Below are 26,553 nucleotides of genomic sequence, written 5' to 3'. Positions count from 1 at the left end.
CTTAAAATATCTCATTGTATAATTTAAATTTTTTTTAAAATGTGTATGGATAAATGTTTTGCTTACATTTATGTCTGTGCACCACATGCCTTTTGTGCAACTTTGTAATTTATTAATTATATGATCATATGTGTTGTGTCTTTACTCTCTACACGAAAGTTGTCTGGTGCCCTTAGAAATTAGGTAAGGTTTTTGGATCGTCTGAATCTGGAGTTAAAATGGGTATTAGCCACCGTGTGGATGCTAGCAACAGATCCCAGGTCCTCTGCAAAGACAAGAAGTACTTTTTAAGTGCTGAATCATCTCACTAGAATTTATTAAGTGCTTTAATTGTATTTATTGAAATGATCTTTTTTAAAACCAATGATAAAAGATAATTTTAACTGGCTTAAAATATATTTATTCAATATGTGATTTGTTAAACTTGTAGTTAAAAATTGAGTACTGTAGACTGTAGCTCAGTTAATAAAGTGCTTGCCTAGTACACGGGGCCCTGGGTTCAATCCTCAATACTGTATAAACTTATCATAATGGAGTACACCTATCATCCCACCATTCTGGAGGTGGAAGCTGAAAGATCAGAAGTTCAAAACCTTCCTCTGCTGTATAGTTAGAAGCCAGCCTGAAGTATGTAAGACCCTAACGCAGAATATTGTGAAGATTTATGCTCTAGTTTATGATTTTAGAAGATATTTCCTTAAGCTGGGAGTGGTGGTACATTTGGTAGGTTGAAGCAGGAGGCTTATGAGTTCAAGATCAGCTTGGCTACATAATGAGACCCTATCTCAAAAGGAAAACCAAAACCAAGAAATGTTTAAAATATTAAAATAAAATAGTCTGTGTTCATTTTTATAAAGTTAGGAAGAAAATAATATTTATCAGTGAATGACTTATATTTAAATATAATATAAAATATTATATATTAGTTGATGCTAAATATTAACATTGGTATTTTAATACTTATTTTTTTCTTTCCAAAGCATAATTTATCCACAGAATAAAGATGGAGAACCAGAGTACAATCCCTGTGGAAAGTATATGGTAAAACTTCACCTCAATGGTGTCCCAAGAAAGGTGAATATCTCTTTTTTCTTCCCAGTCCCTACTTCCATCTCTTCTTTCTTCACCTCTTCACCCTTGAATCTTGAGGAAAACAAACTAAAAGAAAAGTTGACTGTGTAAAGATTTTAAAAGTCAATTTGGGGAGACTGGAGAGATGACTCAGAGGTAAAGAGCACTGGCTGCTCTTCCAGAGGTCCTGAGTTCAATTCCCAGCAACCACATGGTGGCTCACAACCATCTGTAATAAGATCTGGTGTCCTCTTCTGTACTGCAGAATACATGCAGGAAGAACCATGTATACATAATAAATAAAAATCTTTTAAAAAAGTCAGTTTGGTGATTTGAATATGTGATATAATGTATATACTACTACCAATAGAATCATTTTTTAGTAATTAAAAATAAAACAAGTATAAAATTTTAAAGATTTTTTTTAAATTTGTGTGTTTTTGTGTGCATGTATTACACACATGTGTGCAGTGTCTGTGGAGGCCAGAAGAGGGCGTCAGATCCCTGGAACTAGAAATTATAGGTCCTTGTAAACTGATATGGGTACTAGGAACTGAGCTCTGGCTTCTTGAGGAACAGCGAGTGTTCTTAACCACTGAGCTGGCTCATAAAAATATTTTCTTATAGATTTCATTGTTTTGCCCAAATTGTCTTCAGTTGGTCTCAAGTGATCCTCATGAATAGCTGGAGCTACAGGTATGAGTCACTGCACTGAAGTCTTTTTTAAAAATTGATTTTCAAATACCTTATGCAGAGTTCTAAAAGAATTGCTAATGATTAGTAATTTTTAATCTGATCTAAAGTTTTGTTTTGCTTCCTTTTTCTGACAGGGTGTGGTTAATGTATCCCATTCTTGCCTCAAATCTGTAATGCTTTTGCCTCACCTTGAGAACAATGGAAAGGCTCTTTAACTCTTTTAATTAAAAGAAAATGAGGATCAGCCAAATTGTTTCATGGGTAAAGGCATTTCCCTTGCAAACCTAGTGGATGAGTTCGATTCTTGGAATGTAAATGTGGAAGGGGACTTGAGTACCTTCACTCCTGCTGTGACATATCCTTCCACACATGTACATGCATCATGCACATTCACACATAATAATAATATTTTTTGAATAAATTATACATTAATAAGAGGTTGGTGGTACATGACTTTACTCCCAGCATTCAAGAGACAAAGGCAGGCAGATAGATCTCTTGAGGCCATCCTGATCTACATAGTGAGTTCATGCCATCCAAGACTATATAGTGAGACCCTGATTCAAAAATAAGTAAGTTACTTGATTAAGAAAACCAGATAAGTCTGTTAGGTCAGACTTATTTTAGCTCAGAGTTCTAAAATAATCATAACAATATGAGGAGCCTTTATTTTTTCTTGTGACATATTTGCAGTTTTAAATCATGCTGTTCTGGCTTATTTTAGGAGTCTGAACTCTATAACAGGACCTTCCTTGCATAATTAGCATCCTCCAGCACCTGTCAACTCCCAGGTCCATGCTCCAAATTCAGCATCTCCTGGGAACTTTTAGAATTGTAGAATTTCAGGCCTGCCTTCAGATATACTGTATCAGAGTTGTAATTTTTTTTTACTTATTTTTGTTTTATGTATGTGGGTGTTTTGCTTTCATGCATATCTGTGCACCATGTGTGTGCAGGACCTGACAAGCTCAGAAGAGGGCCATCTGATTCTCAACCTGTGTGTCACGACCCCTTTGGGTCCTATCAGATACCCTGCTTATCAGGTGTTTACATTACGATTCATTAACAGTAGCAAAATTACAGTTATGAAGTAGCAATGAAATAATTCTATAGTTGGGGTCCCTACAACATGAGGAACTGTATTAAAGGGTTGCAGCATTAGGAAGGTTGAGAACCAGTGCTCTAGAGCTAGAGTTAGACTGTTGTTAGCTGACATTTGGATGATAGGAATTGAAACCAGGTCCTCTAGAAGAGCAGTCAGTGCTTTTAACCACCAAGTCACTCCTCTTGTCCTCAGAGTCTATATTTTAACAGAATTACCTGGTGGTTGAGGCTGAAAATCATTGTTCTAAAGCTCACTGACACTCAAATCTTAGTGGCATAGAGTTACCTGGGGCATTGATTATTGTGATTCACCCCCAAGTAAGTGTGCTTTGGTAGAGCTGAGGATTGAGTCTGCTAGGGCCTTGCTCATGGTAAACGTTCTGTCTCTAAGGTATAATGACTCCCCAGTCTGTCTATCTCATGTGTAACCAGTGCTCACAGGTTATCCCTGAACTCATGCTTTAACCCATATAGACCTTGAACTTACATCCTGCCTCAGCCTTTGAAGTAGCTTAGACTATAGGCCTGTATCACCAGCCTTGGTTTACTTTCTCATTTAGTAGATCTGGGATGAGACCAGAACTTGCCTTTCTAACAGTCTCAGTGTTAATCCTAATGTTGATGCTATTGTTTGGGAGCACTTTAGAATTACTTTGATTACTTAAAGACTAAATAAACAATTTTGAGAAAGATAGTAACCTCTTGTTCAAAAGAATCTTTCAGTGTTGAGCATGGTGGCACATAGGCACATACCTGTACCTAGGACTCAGGAAGCTGAGACTGGAGGATGGCTAGTTATAGGCCAGCCTGGGCTACATAGCTTGTTTCAAAAAGTTTTTGAAGTAGTAATCTTTGTACTATTTTCAGATTAGAACTCTTATTTTAGACCCATGTCTTCCAAATCATTTTCTTCTTCTTTTTTTTTCCAAGTAATTTTTAGTATTAATTAGATACCAAATCTTTGTGGTATTGCTTGCTCAGTTATTTAAATGTATTTTTTTAGTTAGAATATTCTACTGGTACAATCATATATAGTATAAATCTTTTTATACCAAAAATAGGAAGGCTCTTTTGTAATTTTAAATATAGTGTACATCTAGAATCCCTAATAATTTTGATTTTATATATATATATATATACACACACACACACATACACATCTCTCGTGTGTAATTATTAGCTTGTCAGTGAGATTAGCTTATAAGACTGAATAAAGACATTGTATTAAAATGGTAAGCACTTTATAAAGCTGTCATTATCTTAATAATAGGTACATTGTGACTGTTATTGATATAAAGTTAATTTTTTTAATTGAGATTTAAAGATTGTTTCACCTAATGAAGTTAATGTTCTCTTTCTACAGGTGATAATTGATGATCAGTTACCTGTTGATCATAAAGGAGAATTGCTGTGTTCTTATTCCAACAATAAAAGTGAACTATGGGTGTCACTTATAGAGAAAGCATACATGAAAGTTATGGGAGGATATGATTTCCCAGGATCCAACTCAGTAAGTCATGGATATGTTACACACACACTTATGCTACCTAATATATTTTAAAGTCACACACACACTTATGCTACCTAATATATTTTAAAGTTGAAAAATTATAGTTGATTTTGTTTATGGAAAAATAAATCATATTATCAACCCCTGAGAAATGTGATCAGTTTCCTTATGATAAGGCTACATATTTTCTTATGTAAGGATAGCACATTGTGTAAATTATGTATAGAGTGAAGTCTGAAATATATGAGTGTCTGCTGTTACGTTGAGAGAGAGCAGTGTTTTCAGGTCAAAGGAGGGGTGGGTATCATATTGATAGTCTTGTGTATATCTTTAGTTGTAAGTTTAGGAACAAGGAATTATTTTCCAGCCATCATTAATATAACTTGTAAAATTGAACTGTGTGCTAGGGTCCTTGATTTGCATGAGATCAACTATTAAATTTAAATTATGTCAATTTGATATAAATTTGATAATAACCAACCTGTGGCCTTAGAAGTGGTCTGCCTTTCCTCATTGTGTGTCTGTAACAGAACATTTAAAGTCATCTCGGGGTTTGTAAAGAATGAGTTAGTGGGTGATGGCGTAGCCCTTGGGAAGCTTAGGTAGGATTGCTGCAACACTGAGACTAGATTGGACTGCATGTGACTTCAGGTTGAGATATAAGAAGACCCTGTGTGCATAGAAAACATGTACTTGATAAATCTCCTTGTCTAATATGAGTCCTTCGTCATTCTTCAGGATCTTACAATGCAAGACAGTGAATGGAAAGGTCATACTTACATTGATATTAACATTTTTACTTCCCAGCCTGCACATTCAGTTATGTTCTTTCAGATACTTTTAGTCCTGACTGTCCTGGAACTGGCTATGTAGAGCAGGCTGGCCTTGAACTCACAGATTTATTTGCCTCTGCCTCCATCATGCCTACCTAGCTGATTGCCTTTTTATTCAACTTAGAGAAAGAAAGAGTTGGAGTGTATGTAACATGCTAGAACTGACTGATTGTAAAAACTCACTGTATGATAACTTGTTATCATAGCAATCTCTTGTATTGCATTTTGAGTCTTTTTATATCTAACAATTAAAAAAAAGTCGTTTATGAGGCTGAATAGATGGCTTAGCACTTAAGAACTCCTGTTGCTTTTGTAGAAGACCTAAGTTCTGTTCCCAGCTTCCTACATGCCAGCTCCCAACTATCTGTAATTCAGTTCAGGAGGATCTGATGCCTGTTCTGGTCTCCATGGGCACCAGGCACACAAGTGGTGCACAGACACACATGCAGGCAAAACACCCATACACAAATCTTTTTTAAAGAATTCTCGAGTTCAGAGAGCAGAAAAGCCACTTTATCTTCAAGATCATTATGGCAAATCAGTAGCTCTCCTGGGAATTTATTAACAGCCTAAAAACACTGACAGTTCGGAATTGTGTTTATATTTCAGAATATTGATCTGCATGCACTGACTGGGTGGATACCGGAGAGGATTGCGATGCATTCAGATAGCCAGACCTTCAGTAAGGATAATTCATTCAGAATGCTTTATCAGAGGCAAGTGTGTTTCCTCACTCTTTCCCTTCCTGTTTAAAGGCATCATACTTTATTTAGGGTACGGATGGCAGAAACTGTTTGTTTGTTTTTAGAGAAGTGTGGGTGGACCTCCAACTTGTGATCTTCCTGCTTCAGCTTTCTGGAATCAACCTCTGCGCATACTACCTCCAGCAGAAGCAGTCATTTTACATGTGTGCTAACTGACAGCCTTAGTTGTCCTTAGTTGTGGACACAGTTAATCCAAATTTTGGATGTCCCATAGTTGTTGAATATGGAATGTGGAATGTAGAAAAATCATATGCTCCTGCCAAAGTACTTATCAAATCTGAGGGAAGGTGGGAAAAGAAGTCTCGAGAGTTTAAACTGCAAATGGATAATTAATATGGAGGTTCTGGGAAACTAACAAACGTACAGTATCATAAGTAGGAAACTTGTGATTTGGTAAACAAAGCCAAATCCATTTTGGAGAAGCAAATTTGATATTTCACATCTGTATCCTTGTTTGTAAGGTAAAAATTTAGCACTTGTTTTTCTTCACTGATAGGTTTGTGCCTGGGAATTAAGTTATCCTTGTGGAGTGGTGGGTAATAAAAATGATAATTCATCTGTTAAAATAGCCAGTTTTAAAAACAGTTTTCAAATGTGAAGTTTTGTGTAAGCCAACAGACAGTAAGAAAGACGGTGTGATCTGAGATTTAAAGTGTGTCGTGCTCTGCCTGTCTCTGGTGCCTTTGCAGATTTCACAAAGGGGACGTCCTCATCACTGCATCAACTGGAATGATGACCGAAGCGGAAGGGGAGAAGTGGGGCCTGGTTCCCACACATGCATATGCTGTTTTGGATATTAGAGAGTTCAAGGTTAAGCCTTATAATTTTATTTTTCTTGATTGATAACATCTTATAGTATCACAGTGATCAGACTTTTAGAGCCATTCTACTAATGTATGCAACTTGGTTTCTGCCATGGGAAATTAGGAGACCAAAGGTGCAAATGAAATGCAGTGACATCTTTCCTTCTCCAGAACAGTCACCACAGTTGAGACTGGTACATAGCTCTGATGGGTCCAGGTGGCATGTTGGTGCTTTGGGTTAGTCATGGTAGAAAGCTCAAGGGCATAGATGATATATATCTGTGAAAGGAAATATAGGAAGATGGCTAGGAATAAGAGATATGATTGGGCCTGTGTGCACATGCATTTCTCTTCCTTGAAGTCTTTGCATGCTGTCAGGCCTTGTACAGCCTTTCTCAGTATGTCCTTGGGCATTCTGAGGTCTTCAAATGTATGACCTTATTACTCTGCAGGTTATTGTTATTTTTAAATGAAAAATTGATCAGTTCTCTGCAGTAGAAGATACAAGTGTCCTTCCTTAATTGGATAGAGAGGTGTAATCATTCAGCAAAAGCAGTACCCATTATTTATTAATTAAACTGACAAGTTGGCACACAGAAATAGGTTATTTAGCCCAGGATATAATCCAAGAAATCCATCTGTGATTTTGTTATGCAGACACGAGAGTTTCTTACAGAAGCCTAGATGGTATGGTCTATTATACAGCTAGGCAATATTGTGTCTGTCTGTCTGTCTTGCTCCTAGGGCCTTCAAGAAGAAATACCAGATTAAATCAAACAAGAGAAAATGGCGCAGCAGGAGACACAAGATGTGTGAAGCTGTTGTTAGCTTAAGGCAGCAGCATACAGTTTGACAGTTAAGGCTTTTTTTTTAAGACAGGGTTTTGCCATGTATCTCAGGCTGGCCTTGAACTCCTAACCCTTCTGCCAGCCTCCCAAGCACTGGGATTACAGGTATGTGCCACCATGTCTGGCTCTTTTTTTTTTTTTTTCAGTAGGAGTATATTCTAAAATGATGATTAAAAAAAAATACAGGGAGTATACAAACTAGTGCCAGAAGTATTTGTCATTATTAGATATTGTGCACTTAGCATAATTATATGTGCTGTACTCTTTACAGTTGACTGTACAAATACAATAGGTTTATTTTTACAAGTCTCACAATAAAAGAAAAGCAAATTTTAAAAAAGGTTAAAAAATTTCAGAATTCCAGAGACAGGGTAGGAAACAAACTAAAGGCCGACCTGGGCTGCACAGTCACCCTGAGGTGTGTAATGAGACCTTTCAAACAACAAATGCATAGTATTTAGCAGTAGTAACTGTTAGTCAGAATATTTTGGCCAGTGATTGTGGTGTGTTCAGTTCTAAACAAACAAGCCTCCTAGCTTACTTAGTTAAAATGTGTATGTATAATGCATTGCAATCTAACCTTAGGATGGCTATGATGTCACAAAGCAGCAGGAATTTTCAGATCCATTATAATCTTAAGTGACCACTGTCGTATATAAGATCCACTACTGGCCAAATGCTGTTGTGACACATAATTGTATAGGAATGAAACGCAGTATGAGCCTGCCACAGCAGTTAAACTTTAAATCCTCCACTGGATGATGTTGCTGAGTGGCAGAGCACTTCAGAAGGCGTGAGGGCATAGATTCAATCCTCAAACCTTGGTAAAACTTTATGATCTTAAGGCTTTATGAATTAGGTAGGATTCTAACCCCAACCATGTTGTATAAAATTGCTTATTTCCTTAAACATGCCAGTAAAATTGAATCCTTAAAGCAAAAAGTAAAAAGTTAATGCAAAGTTCAGGAAAGCCAAAAGGTGTGCTTGTTTTAGGATCGTAGTTTTCTCCACACAGGAGGTGCTACAGTTACTGTCCAGGCCTGGACTCCTTTGTTAGAGCCTCCTGTGAGGTTGGTGTCAGTGCAGTATGAAGAATAGTAAGATAGTGGCCTGTGATTAAGTTTGGTTAGTGAAACCGCAGCCTTTCTAGTTAGATTAGTGCGTTTACACTAATCTTTACAGTATTCTGTACAGATTGAGGCATTTTATTAGAGTATGTGTAACCAAAATAAATTGTGGCCCAGTAATAGTTTTTTCACTAATAATGTTCCCTTTCAGACTGCAGTCATGTGCATTGTTGCCCAGCTCTCGCAGTTTTATAACTTGCAGAGTGCCCAGTTTAAGCTTGTTTGTGAATTTCATGCTGTCAGAGTTGATCTTTGCCCAAATTCTGGATGTGTGTTGAAACTGAAAGCTTTAACTGGTGTTCTTTAATTGTGTATAAATTTGAACCTTTCCTGGGCTTGTCCTTTATTGTGTGTGTGGTTTTATTTCTGCTGTATTTAATCTTTGAAACATTTACTCAAATCTGCCCCCCCCCCCCTTTTTAAGACAGGGTTTTACTATTTTGCCCTAGCTGACCTGGAACTCAGAGATCTGCCTTTCAAGTGTTGTAATTAAAGGCATATGCCACCATGCCCTCCCAATTTTGACTTCCTTCTAAAATGTTATTATGCCTATATGACTTCTTTTCAGTCTTAAAGCTACTTAAAATCTCATTTGTGACTTTTATTAATATATTCCTAAAAGTATTTTGTGTGTGTGTGTGTGTGTGTGTGTGTGTGTGTGTGTGTGTGTGTGTATCTGTATCTAACAAGCTTGCATGGTCTGTCATCTTTATTTCCATTTCCATCCTCCTTCAATTCTGTGCCTTCTCCTGGAAGGACTGTCCCATAGTTTATTGTAAGGCACATCCGTGGTTCAAGGCCCTTGCTTTTCTGTCCACTAACCTTACAGCATTTCTTAACCTATATTAAGACTTTCTCCTTTGCTGGAAATAACTAGAATTTGTATGTTGCAGCATATACTATTTTTTTTTCTGAACTTTTCTTGCATTTCTTCCTCTGTTCTGGGCCCTTTCTGCTTATCAGTAAAATCTCCAATCACATGCCTTTGAATGTAATGTCTCTGATGCCTAATTCTGCCTCTGGACAGTTTAGCCGAAATTTCTACTCCTTTATGCTCCCCTTTTAGAAAATGTTGATGTGAATTAAGAATTGATACTTGATAATTAATGAAGTTTATTCTAAGAAGATTATAACATGGTAAATCTCTTTCAATTTAATGTTATCTTTTGTTGTTAATCTTTTTGTTTTATTTTGTCTTTTAATATAGGGCCTGCGATTTATCCAGTTGAAAAACCCTTGGAGCCATTTACGCTGGAAAGGAAGGTACAGTGAAAATGATGTGAAAAACTGGACCCCAGAATTGCAAAAGTATTTAAACTTTGATCCCCGAACAGCTCAGAAAATAGATAATGGTAAATACCTCTTTGTATCTTTAATACCATTTTGGAATTGGGAGGTGTGTATGAGTACCTGTGTGTGCATGCATATGGAGGTCACAATTCAATATCAAACATCTTCCTCTGTTGCTCTCCACCTTACTTTTTGAGAACAAGGTGTCTCACTGAACAAGGAGCTTACTGATTGACTAGCCTGGCTAGCCAGCAAGACCCCAGGATCCTCCAGTCTTTGCCTCCCCAGTACTGGGAACATATACACACACTGGCATACCCAGCTTCTGTATGGGTGCTGGAGATGGGCGCAGGTCCTCATGCTTGTGCTGTAAGCACTTTGTTGACTAAGCCATCTCCCTAGCCTTTACTTACTTACTTTTATGTATGTATTTTGTCTGCATGTGTGTATATGCACCAAATGTGTGCAGTCTCTACAGAAGTCATAAGAGAATTCTTTGGAAACCAGGGTTACACATGAGTGTGAGACATTGTGTGGGTGCTAGGAACCAAATCCAGGTCCTCAAGAGCAGCAAGTACTAACACTTGCTATCTCGAGCTCCTCCAGCCCTTTAATATCATTTCAAGATGAGATAGACTGCTGGGCGGTGGTGGGTGAGTTAATCCCAGCACTTGGGAGGCAGAGGCAGGCGGATCTCTGTGAGTTCGAGGCCAACCTGGTCTACAAGAGCTAGTTCCAGGACAGGCTCCAAAGCTACAGAGAAACCCTGTCTCGAAAAACCAAACAACAACTAACTAACTAAATAACTATAACTAAATAACTAAATAAATAAAAGATGAGATAGACCTGTCTCAAGAGTTTCTAATTTTTATTGTTATTTTTTACATATGTAGGTGTTTTGCCTGAATGTATATCTATATAGTATGTGTGTGCTTGGTGATACTGGAAGTGGATCACTGAAATGGAGTTAAAAAGAGTTGTGGGCCATCGAATGGGTGTTGAGATTGAGTCTGGGTTCTCTGCAGAGCAGCCAGGTGCTCTTAACCACTGAGTCTTCTTATTTATTGCTAAGATATGTTTTAGATTAACAAGACATTTAATTTTTAGGAATATTTTGGATTTCCTGGGATGATCTTTGCCAGTATTATGATGTAGTATATTTGAGTTGGAATCCAGCTCTTTTTAAAGAATCAACTTGCATTCACAGGTAAGTTTTTATACATTTTAGAGTATGTGTCATTAGTCTCTACATTTGAAAGATTTAAAAATTTTAAAATTTATGTGGCAAATGAGAAATGGGGTTTGCACATGTGTGCATGTGTCTGGGAAGCCAGAAGAGGATGGATGTTGGGTTCTCAGGAGCTGGAGTTACAGGCCGCTGTGAGTCACCCAAAATGGGTTCTGGGAATTGAACTCAGGTCATTTATAGGAGCAGTACATGCTCGTAACGACAAGCTGTCTCTCCAGTGCCTATTCTCCACATTAAAATTTTTAAATACAGTGATCAATTCAGGAGGACCATCAGCCCCTCTTTTTGGTTTTCCTAGTAGACATTTTTTCGATATTAGTTTATTACACCAAAAACTTTTTACAGGATGAAACAAAAAAAAAATTCTGATAGTTACTACCATGTGTAGCAATGGTAGTCCACACCTTTAAGACCCACCTGTTACATAGTGAGTTCCAGTACAGCCAGGGCTACACAGAGAAACCTGTTTTGAAAAATAATAATTAATTAGGGCTGGAGAGATGGCTCAGTGGTTAAGAGCACTGGCTGTTCTTCCAGAGGACAGAGTTCAATTCTCAGCGCCCACATGGTAGCTCACAGATGTTTGTAACTCCATTCTAGGGAGGGATATGACACCTTCATACTAATGTATATAAAATAAAGTGAAATAATTTTTAAAAAGAAAAAATACTTAAAAAAATTTTTGATAGCTTATTTGCATTTGAAGCACATCACTTTTTTTCCTGTTTTTTTTATTGATAGTTATTGAGCTCTACATTTTTCTCTGCTCCCCTCCCTGCTTCTCCCCTCCCCGCTTCAAGCTCGCCCAAGTTCCTATGCTCCCAATTTACTCAGGAGATCTTGTCTTTTTCTACTTTTTTCTTCCCATGTAGATTAGATCCATGTATGTCTCTCTTAGGGTCCTCATTGCTGTCTAAGTTCTCTGGGATTGTGGCGTGTAGGCTGGCTTTCTTTGCTTTATGTTTAAAACCACCTATGAGTGAGTACACGTGATAATTGTCTTTCTGTGTCTGTGTTACCTCACTCAAAGTATTGTTTTCTAGCTCCATCCATTTTCCTGCAAAATTCAACCTGTCGTTATTTTTTTCTGCTGTGTAGTACTCCATTGTGTAAATGTACCACATTTTCCTTATCCATTCTTTGGTCGAGGGGCACTTGTCCTTGTGGCACAATTGAGCATCTTTTGGATATATACCCAAAAGTGGTATTACTGGGTTTTTAGGAAGGTTGTTTCCTAATTTTCTGAGAAATCGCCACACTGACATCCAAAGGGGTTGTACCAGCTTACATTCCCCCAGCAATGCAGAAGGAAACTCATTACTTTATTTAATTTTTTCAAAACAGGGTTTCTCCGTAGCTTTGGAGCCTGCCCCGGAACTAGCTCTTCTAGACCAGGCTGGCCTCGAACTCAGAGATCCTCCTGCTTCTGTCTCCCAAGTGCTGGGATTAAAGGCCTGAATCATTGCCAGTAGTATTTAAAAGTTTAGTTGTGGACTAGAGAGATGGCTCGGCAGTTAAGAGTTTTTGTTGGTCTTATAGAGAACCCAGGTTCATTTCCCAGCACCCACATAGTGGCTTACAATCATGTTAGCTCCAGTTCCAGAGGATCTGATGCCCTCTTCTGATCTCCTCAGGCACCAAACACACATATCATGCACATAGATACATGCAGACCAAATATTCATATGCATAAAATAATAAAGAAGTAAATATCAAAATAGATTAACTTTTTTAAAAAAGTTTAAAAATAGCTTTATGGGAAATTTAATCATTGCTGTCATTTGTTGATTTTTTCTTTTAGTTCTTGGGATGCTAAACAAGGACCTGTGAAAGATGCTTATAGCCTGGCCAACAATCCCCAGTACAAACTGGAGGTGCAGTGTCCACAAGGGGGTGCTGCAGTTTGGGTTTTGCTTAGTAGACACATAACAGACAAGGTACGGATACCTTCTAATGCCACATTCACCTCATAGAAATTTTTTCAAATATAATTGTTAGAGCCATAGTTAGTTCCATGTATATAGAAGGTCTGAAAATGTTTTCTCAAGTAAATGATTGTTATCACCAGGTCAATTTCCTTAAAATTATACACTAAAGTCTTAATCAGATTTCTCTGAAGGAGAAGTTTGCTTTTCAATGAGAACATAAGGGTTGATACATACTTTGGAATTTATGAATATTAAGCTAGACTATTCTGGAAGGGATTTGGAAATGTTGGATCATTAGTTTTGATTGTAGAAAGGTTTACTGTAATCGTAATCATTCACATAGTCATTTATTCAGAAAAGCATGGCTCCTATAGAACTAAGTAGCTGAGTGTTCTTGAAAATGAGTTCAGTAGGCATTTAGAATAGAGAACATCCGGAGTCCGTTTTCCTAACCACCTTGTGTTCTCTGTGATTTTAGGATGACTTTGCAAATAACCGTGAGTTTATCACAATGGTTGTGTACAAGACTGATGGCAAGAAAGTCTATTACCCAGGTAAGTTCTGCTGAGCAGACATTGAATGCTCTTATTTCTATATTGAGTTGAAGAGGAAAGACTTTGTATATAGGTGACATGTAGAAATCAATGATGATTATGCTGTTAGGCTAATAAAATAGCAAAACAGCTTGGGTATTTAGGTCTTGTTTTTAATTTTGAGATTCTTGGAATTTGGGTTTATATGTTCTTGTACATACCACTAGAACTTGATTTCTAAGAGGTGCAAAAGTCTACAAACCGCCCAAAAGAGAACAGAGGGAAGATGACATGGCTTGATTTTGTGTTTAAAAAGTATTGAGTTTCTTCTCAACATTTGTTAGTTACAGCCCAAAATGAAGCAATTTTCCTTGAGAAATGATGGTTTGACCTTGGGTTGTTGTTGTGTAAGGTAAAAAGGACAGATATGTATTTCAGTAAGGACCCTGGAATCAGGTGTAATAGTTAATAAGGCGGATAAGAATTGGTCAGATGCAAGGAGGAAGCAGATTTATGTTATAGAGTAAAATCATATGTTAATTTTTGGCTTGTTAAGTTTGAGGTAATATGACTTCCAGCTTAGGATTCCAAGGATTTCTGAGCAGGAATATAAGGCAGGTTAAGGACTTGAGGTGCAGATTGATGAGGCAGAGGCATATAGGTAGCGTTTGAAGCCTGTACTGTACAAACCATATTTGGAGAGGGCTGTAGATAGAGTTGAATGCCCAGGACTGATCCCTAGGTTCTTGAGGCTGGGCAAAGGAGTTGGTACTATTACTGGAAAACTTGATCAGGATGCTTGATAAAACAATTGATGATATAGTGAGGTTTGATAGAACCTAAGCTGTCTGAGAGGTCAGAGAAGATACCGTTGGACTTAACATCTGGTAGTCATTGTTGACCTTGACAAGAACAGACCAGTCCGAAAGGTAGCTCTAGAGAGGATCAGAATGAGTTGATGTTTTTCTTTGTTCAGTCATAAAGGAAAATATGAATTCTTCACTATTACACCGGTTATGGAAGGCACTAAACCATAGTAGTCAGTATCTCAGTTTTGCAACTGGCATGACATGTAAGGTCCAGAGGTCATCAAGTCAAACTAGCTGTTTTCAAATGTTAATCATTATATAACTAAAAAAAGAAATTCCATGCAGGAGAATTTTATATGGCTTTATAATATCAAATACATTTTATTATCTACTTTTAAAACTAAAGGTTTTTTTTTATTGTTTCTTAGTTAAACAGTGTTCCCTTTTTTATGTGTAGTGATTTTTCAGGATACTTCTAGGGTTACAGTTTTATTTTCATCACACTAGATCAGGTATTTTTGCTCTCCATTAACAAAATAAACAGACACAGATTAAAAACTTAGCCCATGGGCTGTTGAGAAAGATGTTGGCTGCCAAGTTTGACAACCTTAATTCAATCCTTGTAATCCATATGGTGGAAGGGGAGACTGACTCCCTCAAGTTACCCTCTGACCTCCACATGTGCACACACACAAATCACTGTTAACAAAACCCCCTTTGTAAAAAGCCCCACTAAATCATTAGTGAAAGGAAGATAAGATTAGTAGTTAAGAGGGACTTTAAGAAACTGATTTTACATCTTCCAAGGTTTATTTAGTTCTGGGTGGGGCTAAATAGATGTCTTTATATAACTTTTTGTGTCTTTAAAAAAATGTTAACCTCCAAGGAAGCTAATCCTGGCTCTGAAAATCTTTTCTATAAACTCGATGTGTATGCAGCTGACCCACCTCCATACATTGATGGGATTCGGATCAACAGTCCTCATTACCTGACTAAGATAAAGCTGACCACGCCCGGGACTCACACCTTTACCTTAGTGGTTTCTCAGTATGAGAAACAGAACACAATTCATTACACAGTCCGGGTAAGAAATTAACCAACCATGAACCAGCCATCCAGTGACAAAACACAGTAATAAGGGTCTGTGCCATGTTCTGCTTTATAAGTGAGGCCATTTGAGATAGTCTTGCTATGTGTGGCTTCAAGGACTATGTAGCGCAGGCTGGTGTTGAATTCATATACTCTTACCTCAGCTTCTAAAGTGCTAGAGAAAAGAATTATTTCTGAAAATCATTTTGTTTTTGTATGTTTATTAAATAATTATGCTTCCTTAAAAATGTAAATTGTACTTTACTTTGAATAACATTTTGAGTGAACACACTTCATAGTGATTGTTTATTCCTGAGGTAATGTGGTATATTGGATTAATAAGTGCAATTAAATGGCAACTTTCAGTAGGGCACAATGATGGCAGCACACACCTGTAAAACTTGATCTCAAGTTCAAAGCCAGCTTGAAACCTCACCTTAAGCCTCCAGAAAACAGTTTTCAACTGTTTACTTATATTGCTTCAAAGGTCACTGTCCTTCAGTTGTACATAGATTTGTCACATGTAAGAAGTTCAATTTGAATGGAATGTTTTGTCCCCCCCCCCCCCCCGAGACAGGGTTTGTCTGTAACTTTGGGGCCTGTTCTGGAACTAGCTCTTGTAGACCAGGCTGTCCTTGAACTCACAGAGATCCTCCTGCCTCTGCCTCCTGTGTGCTGGGATTAAAGGCATGTGCCACTACCACCCAGAAACTTGAATGAATTTGTAATGATAAAAGAGATGTTGGGAGCTTCGTTCCCCAGTTGCAGAAACTAAGGCTGGTAAAACTGTCCTGAGTCACACACAGTAACAGACTAAGCCAGAATCCTCTAGTTCCTGGTTACCTAAGTTCTACTTGATCCCAACTAGTATTTTAGCTGTAGAATAGATCCAGTGTATTCCCTTAATCATTGTGATTAATTCCTGTGACATTTCTCAGAATAATCTTTGGTGGGCCTTACCATGTTTTTAAATCTAGGTATATTCAGCGTGCAGCTTTACTTTTTCGAAGATCCCTTCACCATATACCTTATCAAAACGGGTAAGAAAGTCTGTCAGTTGTAATCTCTTTTTAGAAATCCATTTCATTGTCATTGAAACACTTTATGGGATTTTACAGAAATAAAGGGAAAAAGTGTTTGCTTATTTTGGTTAGAATAAAAGATCGGTGAGCAACATTGTTTTTATAGAAATAGAAAACAAGTAATTCTAGAGACAGGATTAGGATAGCCTTGCTTATCAGAATTCCACTTAGATGAACTGAAAGAGAATTTGAAAATAGTTTGCAGTGTGGGTAAAATAAATACGCAGAAGAGTCTAAGAGAGAATTCCTGGTAGGGAGAACAATTTAACTGAGTGAGAGGCTGTGTATAGTAAAGCAACCTGGCTGAAGGAAGACAGGCTGTCAGTGTCAAAGATTGGAGAAACGTTAAAACTGGGGTGGAATCAGAATGTGAAATTTTGTTATGACAAACTTTATTTTATAGATTAATGGAAAGTGGAGTGGTCAGAGTGCCGGAGGATGTGGAAATTTTCAGGAGACTCACAAAAATAACCCCATCTACCAATTCCATATAGATAAAACTGGACCGTTACTGATTGAACTGAGAGGACCAAGGTTTGTGATTTGTAGCTGCCTTTTTTTTTCTTTTGTGCTGCAGATGACCCTAGGGCTTTGTGTTTGTCAGCAACCACTCTAGCACTGAGCTATGTTTTTATTAACTTAGAATCCTTAGTTTTAAATTAATGAAGATATATCAAAACTGACCTTAAGGGAACATTTGGAAACAAATCTGTGCAAACATAGGCAAAGGATTTTTGATAATTACGGCATTAGAAAGGGGAGGTCGCCCTTAGTAAGTGTCCATGTATGATAGTAATTTCACCTATCTCACACCAGGCCTAAAAGTCAGTTCTAGATTACAGACTAGATGTTAAAAGTAAACAATAACTTTTAGAATATAATACAGATGATATCTGGTATGAAATGCAGTTCAGCATTTTTTTCCTGTGAATGAGTGTGTCTTGGAATGCCGTACGAGCCACACAGTAACTATTCTGTGAATTTAGATTTTGAGGGCTTTCTTCTGTTCTGTAGATTTTCTGTCAGTCACAATGACAGTCTTTCATTTAGAAATTTGTTAAATGATGTTTTATCTTTTATATTATTCCCTTGGGAGCCTGTAGTTTAAAAAAAAATCTAGTTGGGAGTGATGGCACAATGCCTTTAATTCAGCACTCAGGTGGCAGAAGCAGAGAGATCCGAGTTCAAGGCCAGCTTGGTCTACATAGTGAATTCTGGGACAGTCAGGGTTACTTTCTGAGACCCTGTCACAAAAAGCAAAAGTCTGTGTTAAGGTAAGCTTGATGCATTATTAGTCTTTATGGATTCCATTTTAAAACTAGATAGAAATTGTGAGTAAAAACAGTATGCAGAGTTTTAGAGTGCTTTCTTGTTGGTAAAGAGTGGAGCACACACATACATACTTTAGTAGCTCACCTATACTTTACAGTGTCTTTTAAACTGTTTACTAACATAGCAGTGCTATTTGATTTCTAATACTAGGCAATACAGTGTTGGATTTGAGGTGGTAGCAGTTTCCATAACTGGAGATCCTGGTCCTCATGGCTTTCAGAGGAAATCTAGTGGTGACTATAGGTAACTGGCATTTTGTGTGTGTTCAGTGTACACTTTATGTGACATTATGGTCACATAATAACCTTATTCTCATTTTCCTTCAATATAGGTGTGGATTTTGCTACTTAGAATTGGAAAATATACCTGCTGGAATCTTTAATATCATCCCAAGTACTTTTTTGCCTAAACAAGAAGGACCTTTTTTCTTGGACTTTAATAGTACTGTCCCCATCAAGACAACACAACTCCAGTGATAGAGAAATCTCAGCTATTACTGGATTCTATGTTTTGCAGTCATCAGCTCTTCAGACAGAGACAAATTATGATGGTAAATCATCCGAATGCAATTCAATCAAAGACATGTTACAGTGAAACCTGGTACTTGTCATGCTGTTTGCTAAGAACTGTACATAATCACTTACAAGTACTGTTTACATGGTTTTGTGCATACAGAGTTGGCATGTATTTAGGGGCTAACTTTGTATAAAAATTATATGATTACAGATTAGATTCAGCTATCACTGTGAGATGCTTTTGCTAACAGGACAAAGGAACTGAAACAAGATGAGGACAACAAGGGCCACAGATCCACTGAGTGCAAGAGCAGGCTATTTTAGTATCTTGAAATACTTACATTATGTTTCCCGTTTTTACAGAGCACGTAAGTTTAACCTGTTCATGTTGAATCCCACCATACATCTGAGGCAACTAATTACCAAATGAATCATGCCATTATAACTAATTCGAATTTTCCATTGTGTGTTTAAATGTTTGTTGCCTAGATGTTATGAAAGAATAAAGCTTTAAAAAGTACCATTTAGCTTAGCATGAAGATGCTCAGGCTTAAGAATGAAGGTTCTCAGTGTTAGATACATCAATTCATTGTAGAGAGAGAACTGAGGTATATTTATTGTTGCCATTTTTAAATTCTTAGCAGGTTGGTGAAATGTAGTAATCTGAGACTGGAAATGTTAAAGTTTAGTGTATAGAGCTTTAAACTGCTCCGTAGTTGGTGCTTTCGTAACAGGAATTTGGAGAGTCCTTGAGACTTTAGTATGTGGTGATCGAGTTATACAGCATTCATAAAAAGTGAGTTACCAGGAATTAGTGTTGTGTAAATTCCCATTTGTTTACATAACAATACAGAATGATGCTCAAGATTTTAAAATTCTGAAAAATAGAATGGGATCTGTTACTGTCTCTACTTTATAATTATCAAAACTATTTCTACTGCCTTTAATTGAAATAAAATATTTATACTTATGGAAACTATATAGTTTAACCTCCAGAACTTGAATTAATCTACTGTGGTTTTTTGTAAAAGACAGATGTATATTGAAAATAGATGCTTCAACGATTTTTTCTTTTTCTTTTTTTAAAGTTTTGAGACAGGGTTTCTGTGTTGCTTTGGAGCCTGTCCTGGAACTCTCTAAGCCAGATTGGCCTCCACTCAGAGATCCGCCCGCCTCTGCCTTCTGAGTGCTGGGATTAAAAGCCTGTGCTTCAAGGATATCTTAATTCAGTAGTTGGAAGGTCTTTATCAATGAAATTTTACTTAACTAAACTCTTAGGACTTTTGATTTAGCCATATAAACTTGAAATGTGAGGATAAGGGTTAATTTTTGCATTGAAAAACCTAATAGAAGGCTGAGAGGCAGCTCATTGGCACAGCACTTAGCATGCCCAAGGTCCTGGGTTCAGTCCCCAATAGCACAAAAACAAAAACCCAGTGGAGAAGACCTATATGTAAACAGTATTGATTCGTGTAAGCAAGCTCCATGGAGAGTCCACTAGTCTACGGTAAGACTGGACCAGTGACACACACACATTTCAAGAACTGCCATTTGAACTTGGAAGCTTCAAATACAGAAAAGAAAAACAGCCAGGGATTATGTTTTCATTATGAATTTACTCATCATGCATACTCTTTTTAATCTTCCCAGTGGCTAAATCAAGTGTAGGCACTAGTCCTACAATCCCGCAGCCCCGCTGCTTTCTATGTGGGGACAGCAGGCTGGCATTGACAGTTGGATCTGTGTTGTAGGAAGGTGATTTTATTGAATCAGAAGCACAATAGTGGAACAGATTTTTTAAAAAAGGGAAAAATTAGAAATTGCTAGTGAGAGGAGGGAGGGGATGGCTCAGGTTATCTCATTTCAGTACATGCATAGATGCTGAGCTTCAAGAAACTCCCCCTTGACACAAAAAAGGAAATTATCCAGAAAAGGTTATATCCTAAAATTAGTAGTACATGGTTTGTGGTCACCTTGGGGGGGGGGGGGGGAAGTCCCAAGAGGGCCAAAAACTGAAATTGGTTAGTAGCTGAATTTCAGACATGGTGACCACAAAGACGAACAAGAAGAGCGTAAAGAAGTCAAAATAACAGTGATGGTACACTGTTGTGTCTCACTTGGACACATGAGAGGAAGTGATGTGAGACAGGAGCCAGGGTCAGAGGTCATGCATTCCCTTTCTGATGTAGGAGACAAGCAGGTGGCAGACTGATGGGGTCGGGAGAAGCCAGATTATGAAGCCCCAGTGCTCAAGTAAGGGATATAGTGCTATGCTTCCCAACATAAGAAAATCCATCTGCCATAAATGCTCATGAGATTTTACCATGTGACTCCAACTTAAAAGGCAGATATAAGGACCAACATTCAGGGTGACAGGTACTTGATCCTGTGGTGGATCCTGAACATTAGAGTACACAGCTTTACTCATTTTCCCATCCTGTCAACATTTCTGAGGTAATGTCTCGGCTGCAGACAGCAGAGCAGTTGAAAGCGACTAACAGTAATGGGCAAAGCTAGCTAGGATGTCATCCTACAACACATTTCAGTGTGTAGCATATACATTAAAATCCAATACTCTCAGCTTCCTATTAGAAAAAGCACTTTAGAGCTAGACTGAGTCAGGTGAAACCATATTGCAGGATTGTAACTCCCCACCCCAGTCATCCCCAGGAGACTACACTGACCAGTGAAGCAGAGACCCTCTTTTCTTGGGCCTGTTTCTGCCTGCCTCTGTCTCTCCTCGATGCTCCCCTTTGTAACACCAAAGGTGGAATGCTAATCCAGACCTTGGGATTTTGAGCTTAAACTACCAGGATGAAATGAGAGCAGATGCTACAGCATCCCATGGTGCTTCTCAACAAAGCAAGGAACGTCCCAGAGTGGAAAACTGACAACAGTGGCTTTCTCAGCAGAAGTCACAAAGTTTTCTTAGTTTTTATTACCCTCAAGGTATTAAAACAAGTACAAAATAACCTTGTAATTAGGATACTGTATCCATCAATAAAAAAGAAGAAATCACTATTGTATGAAGCTATACACACATGGCTAAAATATACAAGCTGTGACAGAATTAAAAGACAATTTGAAATGGGGAGTTGCTTTCTTCAGAAAAGCCAAATCAATAAAACAGGATAAATAAAATACAGTGCCCTAAATATGCATAAGTATAAACACTAAGAATCTAAACACACTACTATTGGCATAACATCCACTGTTTCTATTTCCCAGCCCCTGCCAGCACATGCCTACTCCCTCTAAAGAATACTAGGTGCAGCATAAACCATAAATAGTCTCAGTCTAGATAGAACAGTGGCATGCACTTCTAGAATAAACCCCCTCGGCTGGCAGGCTAAGGTTAGACTGTAAACCTCCCACAACCACAAACCCCGTATGCTATGTCCCTGCTCCCTCATTCCCCATCCCCATATTGGCATTCATTCACCTTTCCCACCCCCAAAAAGTGCAGTTCATGGTACCTTTCCTAGGAAATGGTTATAATGGGTGTCCCAGAAGACATGCTTTTTTAAAAAAAAAAAAAATCCCTCTCTGTGCACCAGAGGTGATGAAAATGAAATTGTGTTTTTGGCATTGTTTTTGAGATTGGGTCAAAACAATGTGTTCTGAACACTTGAGTTTCTGTTTGTGTGAGTTTTGAAATTATTTTGGTGCCCTGTGATATAATGGAGAGAACATCTCAGTTTCCCCAAATAGAGGGGACAGAGATGTAGGCTGGTGACCCCAGTCTGGTTAAGTGTCCAGTTCCCCTCCTGACTCGGGTTCTTTCACAGAAACTAGTTATTGCTTCTACACTGCCGCTACAAGGGAACATTCTGCAAAGGCTGTGACCCTGGTCACAGTTTACCTGCAATGGCTCTGCTCTGAAAAACACCAGCCCAAGAGCTCTTACCAGAGGGAAATGCTTCAGCCCTCAAGGTCACTGAAACTTGGTTAGTGCAGTTTAGAGTAAATGCATACTATCTGGCTTATGTTAAATGAGTATTGGCACGATGTTTCTCAAGTTTCATGTATAAATGTGATTTGCACATGGGCCATAGCCCTGGGAGAGTCAGCCAATCTGCACCGTTTTTATGTCAGCGATAATCCCATCTCTTCCTTTTGAGCACTGTAGGGAGAGGTGCTTCATACGGGTTCCCAAGGCCTGGCCTTCAGGGGATGTGCTGCTTTGGCTCCTGCCCTTGCCACCACCACTGTTGCTGTGAACACGGTTGTTGTTGGCTCTGTCACTCGTTTTATTCTCAGCCCCTTCCGCTCTGTCTCCTGTAGAGACACAAAGGTTGCCGAATGAGAGCTGACAGTTCCAGTCGCCTAAGCCCTCTACAATTCCCACTGCCACCCACCATGCATCTCAGGGGTTCTCCAGCATTGGATGACACACTGTATTTATCCCTTAGTGTGTATCCTGAGATTTATCATCCTCACTTTGGAGTTAGGAAGCAAACCTCTCTAGCAAGGAACCTTCCAAGGGGATTGTTCTAAGGAGAGACTCGGGGCCTAAATTCTGTAATGATTGAAGCTGACCAGGCAGAGTGTCAGGGGTCGAACTTACCTCGTTCCACCTCACATTCGGGGGAGGAGGCCCCACTGCATTCACTTCGAGGGCCCAGTATTGGAAACATCATTCCAAATTCAGACAGGGACACGGGGCTGGGCAGATCCAAGCTGCCAGGCCTTGCCACTGCAGGGAACTGGTCAGGCATTTCAGATGGACTTGTTGGTCCTGAACTAAAGCTGGACACAGACTGAGTTTCTGAGTCGTCTTCAGACACTAAGTTGCTGCAGTTGTCATCTTCAAAGGCTTCGGAAGCCACTGTGGTGAGAGAGCATCAGTCACATGGAGCCTGCTAACAAATGGCCCAGGTCCCTAAAGGCTTGCAAACAAGCGCTCTGCTGGCAGGCAGTCCCACAGCATGGAGTGCAGGTTCTACAACCATCCTGAGCCTTCTGACTAGCCTCCAGCTAGGTCCAATAGAAAGTCCATGTTCTAGAAATAAAATTAACTCCTGCTCTATAATTTTATGCCAGCAGGTACTACTGAGAGAAGGGATAGCTAGGGTAAAGCACATGTCTAGCATATACAAAGGCCTGATTTCACTTCCCAGCACTGAAGAAAAGGGAAGATAAATTTAGACACTAGCCCTTTGTGATGTGTCCTACGGAGGCAATCTTACAATGAAGACTGAAGGTCTTCCAGCATAAGCAGTAGTTGTTACTGGAAAGGGCAGCTCTGCATGGAATGTATGTCTGTAGTAACTTTTGATCTCATAAGCCAGCCTAGACCACTGTTTGCAACAAAGAACAACACTCATTTACAGTGTTCTGGATGTGCCTGTTTGTGCACCAGAATAACCAAGGCTCAGAGACACGCCATTCTTGTTTTCAGAGCCTCTCAGCCTGCATTCTCACTTTAAGATCCTTCCTAGTTCCCATTATGCCTATGGCATCTTTAAAAATGGTCTTCTAGCATTCCAGAGAGGGTTGTTATAAGTACTATACTGCTTGAGACAGACTGAATTTAGATCTGGGCCCCACTGTTGACTGTGTGGCCTTGTCAAGCTACCTGACTGCTGAAATGCTTTATGTACAGGATTAATGAAGTGATATAAAACAACTTATTCATAGCTATTGATTACATTATAGTTTCATTTCCCTTCAACCTGGCGATTCAACCTTTGTTGATGGCCTTCAAGAATTACTGAGGATGGGACTAGAGAGGGCTCAGTGGTTAAGAGCATCTGCTGCTTTTCCAGAGGACCCAGGCTTGATTTCCAGCACCCACATGGGAGCTCATAACTGTAATTCCAGAATATCCAGTATCCTCTTCTAACACCAAGCAAGAATGTGGTATATGTAGATACATGTAGGAAAAGTACTCATGGCACAAATTATTTTTAAAAATACTAATAAGGAAAATAAAAAAGAATAGCTGAGGAAGGCGCCTAAGAGCCACAATGGATTATTCCACAGGAAAAGAGAAGCTGCAGTGTTCACTGTCACAGGGTAGCTTTCCTGATTAACAGAAAGTAGGTCAGTCCTCTATCTGCACAGGATATCCCTGGACAGAAGAGACCCATGTGCTCAGACCCCAGGGAGAGCTGCTAGCTGTCACTTCTCACAACCCTCCTGACCACTCTACCCAGCAGAGAAGACACTATCCCCACCACACAGCTGAAGCAGCTAACACGCCAAGACCCCGGCTAGCCCACTCCATCCCGTAGTAGAGTGGGGTCTGAATCAGATCTGGGTCTCAGGTCCCTTTAATCTTCCCTCAATGTCTTAAAGTCTTGAACGTTCTAAAGTGAACTTAAGACCCTCTGAGAAGGGTAAGGGTAAAGATGGAACATTTCCCAAACCTGCTTGATCATGGAATGCTAACATTCAGTAGCAATCCAACAAACACTGTCCCACAAATCATGAGAAGTTACCAGAGAGCCTGCAGGGCTGCCCAACTCTCCAATTCTTTAGTGACGGGCAAAAGACGGGGCCTGTGGGACAAGATGGCCCTGAAAGCAGATCACATATGCTGTGTGGTCCCTGCTGGCCAGACTCACCAGAAATGGCATCAGGCTCAGGTTTGCTCCCAGACAGCTTCTCCACTGATATGCTGCTGCCCTCAGCCCCGACGCCACAGCCCCGAGGCCCCATGGCATTGGAACGCCGGCGCTCGTGGATCTCATCTGAGATTCTCTCCAGACTCTTCAGGGCTGCCTTATACTCGCCTTTTGCCAGGGCCAGCTTGGCCTGAAGGTCATCCACTGTCTTCTTCAGTTGCTGATTGGGAAGATGGAGGACCTGGTAAGCCAAAGTGGCTCTGTACATCCCCATTGAGAGAGGGGCTACAGATGACTACAACAGAACTTTCTAGAACACCCAAGACATGACCTAAGGAAGATCCAGTTACTTTTATTGTGGCTAACCATCTTCACTGTAAAGAAGAGCACTATCATCTCAACACCGGTCCATGTGACACAAAAATATGCAGAAACAGTTATTAATGGAATGCAGCCCTCAGAGAAGGAACAGTACACTTGGTCACAGATAAGTTCTTGGTCCCATATTTGAAATCATCTGTAGAGCCCCTTCCAGTGTAGACTGCTGACCCAGTCCCCAAAGGTTCTGGAAGTAAATGGAGAGCCTGGGAACTCTACTATAGAAGTTTCCGGGACTGCTCGTCTTAGGCACTCACACCAAGATGGAATAAGTTAGTACCATTCAGTGAAAGTGAGCAGTGAGCAGCAAATAGCACCAGATGACACACAACGCCCAAGACCTCTTGAGTACTGAGGTGGAGGAACATGTTTCTCTGTCCTCTCCTCACATGGGTCATTCAAAGGCCTGCACCACACTAGAGTTTGGGGGGGGGGGGGAGGACAAAACAGTGACAAATCCAAGGTCACACGTACCTCGAGTTGCACGTAGTACTTTGCCTTGAGCTCAAAATAAGGCCTGCAGAAGACAGGAAGAAATGGTAAGAATATGATCTTACGGTCAACTCCTATAGATAAATCCACTACAGCTGGTTAGGCCATGGCAGCGACACAGACGCCAGCAGAGCTCCTGGCTCACCCAAGGCCTCTTCATTCCCATCTCAAAATCTTAGAAACTATGCATCCTGGTTCCTTCTACCCCAGCAGACTGCTCGGGTCTACTGACCAATAAAAAAGATGGAACTGAGGAACAGGCTGCTGAAAACGCTTCCTCTGCTGGGACCAATTGGAAGAAAGCAATACCACTCCCTGTCTGCTGGGCATAGCAGGACCACCACTTCCTCAACCTCAAATCGGTCCTCTTGTACAGTGATTAAGGCTAAGTGTTAGTGAGCTAATCAGAGGTGACAGGCAAGGAAAGAGATACGACCCCTGGACTCTGGGTCAGACAGAAAAGCTGGCACTTATAGCAACTTTGGTGTCTGAGCTATTTCTCGTCCATCAAATTCCTTAGTCCTGCATCTG

At 39.4% G+C, this 26,553-nt stretch overlaps 2 protein-coding genes across 5 annotated transcripts in view; one reads left to right on the top strand and one right to left on the bottom strand.

The window, feature by feature from the left end:
• Window positions 1-19,562, top strand: part of Capn7 (calpain 7) — a 39,753-nt gene extending 20,191 nt beyond the window's left edge. For 3 of the 4 annotated variants that reach the window (XM_048421064.3, XM_048421062.3, XM_087906177.1), the window contains 13 exons: window positions 981-1,074; window positions 4,235-4,381; window positions 5,824-5,930; window positions 6,668-6,788; window positions 9,964-10,108; window positions 11,154-11,253; window positions 13,097-13,232; window positions 13,702-13,777; window positions 15,504-15,649; window positions 16,632-16,694; window positions 17,140-17,270; window positions 18,219-18,311; window positions 18,400-19,562. In XM_048421064.3, the coding sequence (XP_048277021.1) occupies window positions 981-1,074; window positions 4,235-4,381; window positions 5,824-5,930; window positions 6,668-6,788; window positions 9,964-10,108; window positions 11,154-11,253; window positions 13,097-13,232; window positions 13,702-13,777; window positions 15,504-15,649; window positions 16,632-16,694; window positions 17,140-17,270; window positions 18,219-18,311; window positions 18,400-18,544 (1,504 nt within the window). In that variant the 3' untranslated portion in view covers window positions 18,545-19,562. The remainder of the gene's footprint in view (window positions 1-980; window positions 1,075-4,234; window positions 4,382-5,823; window positions 5,931-6,667; window positions 6,789-9,963; window positions 10,109-11,153; window positions 11,254-13,096; window positions 13,233-13,701; window positions 13,778-15,503; window positions 15,650-16,631; window positions 16,695-17,139; window positions 17,271-18,218; window positions 18,312-18,399) is intronic. The other variant, XM_048421065.3, reaches the window with a different exon arrangement.
• Window positions 19,563-21,484: 1,922 nt separating this feature from the next.
• Sh3bp5 (SH3 domain binding protein 5) overlaps window positions 21,485-26,553 on the bottom strand; it is a 65,622-nt gene continuing 60,553 nt past the window's right edge. Inside the window, exons 6-9 of the mRNA XM_048421068.3 lie at window positions 26,005-26,047; window positions 25,153-25,372; window positions 23,151-23,411; window positions 21,485-22,861 (exon numbers count right to left, since the gene is read on the bottom strand). Coding sequence (XP_048277025.1) covers window positions 22,650-22,861; window positions 23,151-23,411; window positions 25,153-25,372; window positions 26,005-26,047 — 736 coding nt within the window. The 3' untranslated portion in view covers window positions 21,485-22,649. The remainder of the gene's footprint in view (window positions 22,862-23,150; window positions 23,412-25,152; window positions 25,373-26,004; window positions 26,048-26,553) is intronic.

The sequence above is a fragment of the Myodes glareolus genome, chromosome 5, assembly GCF_982192425.1.
Source record: "Myodes glareolus chromosome 5, mMyoGla1.1, whole genome shotgun sequence".
In the NCBI taxonomy this organism is placed as follows: Eukaryota; Metazoa; Chordata; class Mammalia; order Rodentia; family Cricetidae; genus Myodes; species Myodes glareolus.
The sequence above is the reverse complement of the archived record's forward strand: the minus strand, read 5'-3'. Positions and strand labels throughout refer to the sequence as shown.